The 412-nt window shown below is 69.7% G+C and overlaps 1 protein-coding gene across 1 annotated transcript in view; it reads left to right on the top strand.

Annotated features, from left to right (window-relative positions):
- The window catches only part of ETH_00038325 (uncharacterized protein), a gene marked incomplete at both ends in the record, with an annotated part of 2,850 nt that extends 2,494 nt beyond the window's left edge, over window positions 1–356 (top strand). Inside the window, one exon of the mRNA XM_013375025.1 lies at window positions 1–356. Coding sequence (XP_013230479.1) covers window positions 1–356 — 356 coding nt within the window.
- Between the last annotated feature and the right edge of the window lie 56 nt (window positions 357–412).

Consider the following 412-nt stretch of genomic DNA (forward strand, 5'->3'; position numbering starts at 1 on the left):
GGCCCCCCTGGGGGGCCCCCGGAGGGTACCTGGGGCCCCTGGGGGAGCTTCCGGGAGTGGAGGAAGACGCGAGCTGGGTGGCAGTGGGGGCCCCCCTGAAGACGGAGTTGGCGGTGGCGGAGGGGGCGGAGGGGCCCCTGCGTGTGGGGCGTTTTGCTGCTGCGTTTGTGGCGCAGGAGAAGGTGCTGCTGCTGCTGCAGGGAGCAGCAGCAGCAACTCTGGAAAGCCCCTTCGGGCCCCTTTTTCTCTCCCAAGTCCCCCTCAACTGTCTCCTCGAAGTCCCCGGCTTGGGGGCCCTTCAAGAAGTAGCATTTGAGGCCTTTGAGGTGGAGGGTGTGGGGTCTGTGCTGCAGCGCGTGGGGCCCCCCGCGGGGCGCGCTGCTGCTGCTGCTGCTGCTGCTGCTGCGGCTGC

This window comes from Eimeria tenella, genomic scaffold, assembly GCF_000499545.2.
Source record: "Eimeria tenella Houghton genomic scaffold, Eth_scaff2492, whole genome shotgun sequence".
Lineage (NCBI taxonomy): Eukaryota > Apicomplexa > Conoidasida > Eucoccidiorida > Eimeriidae > Eimeria > Eimeria tenella.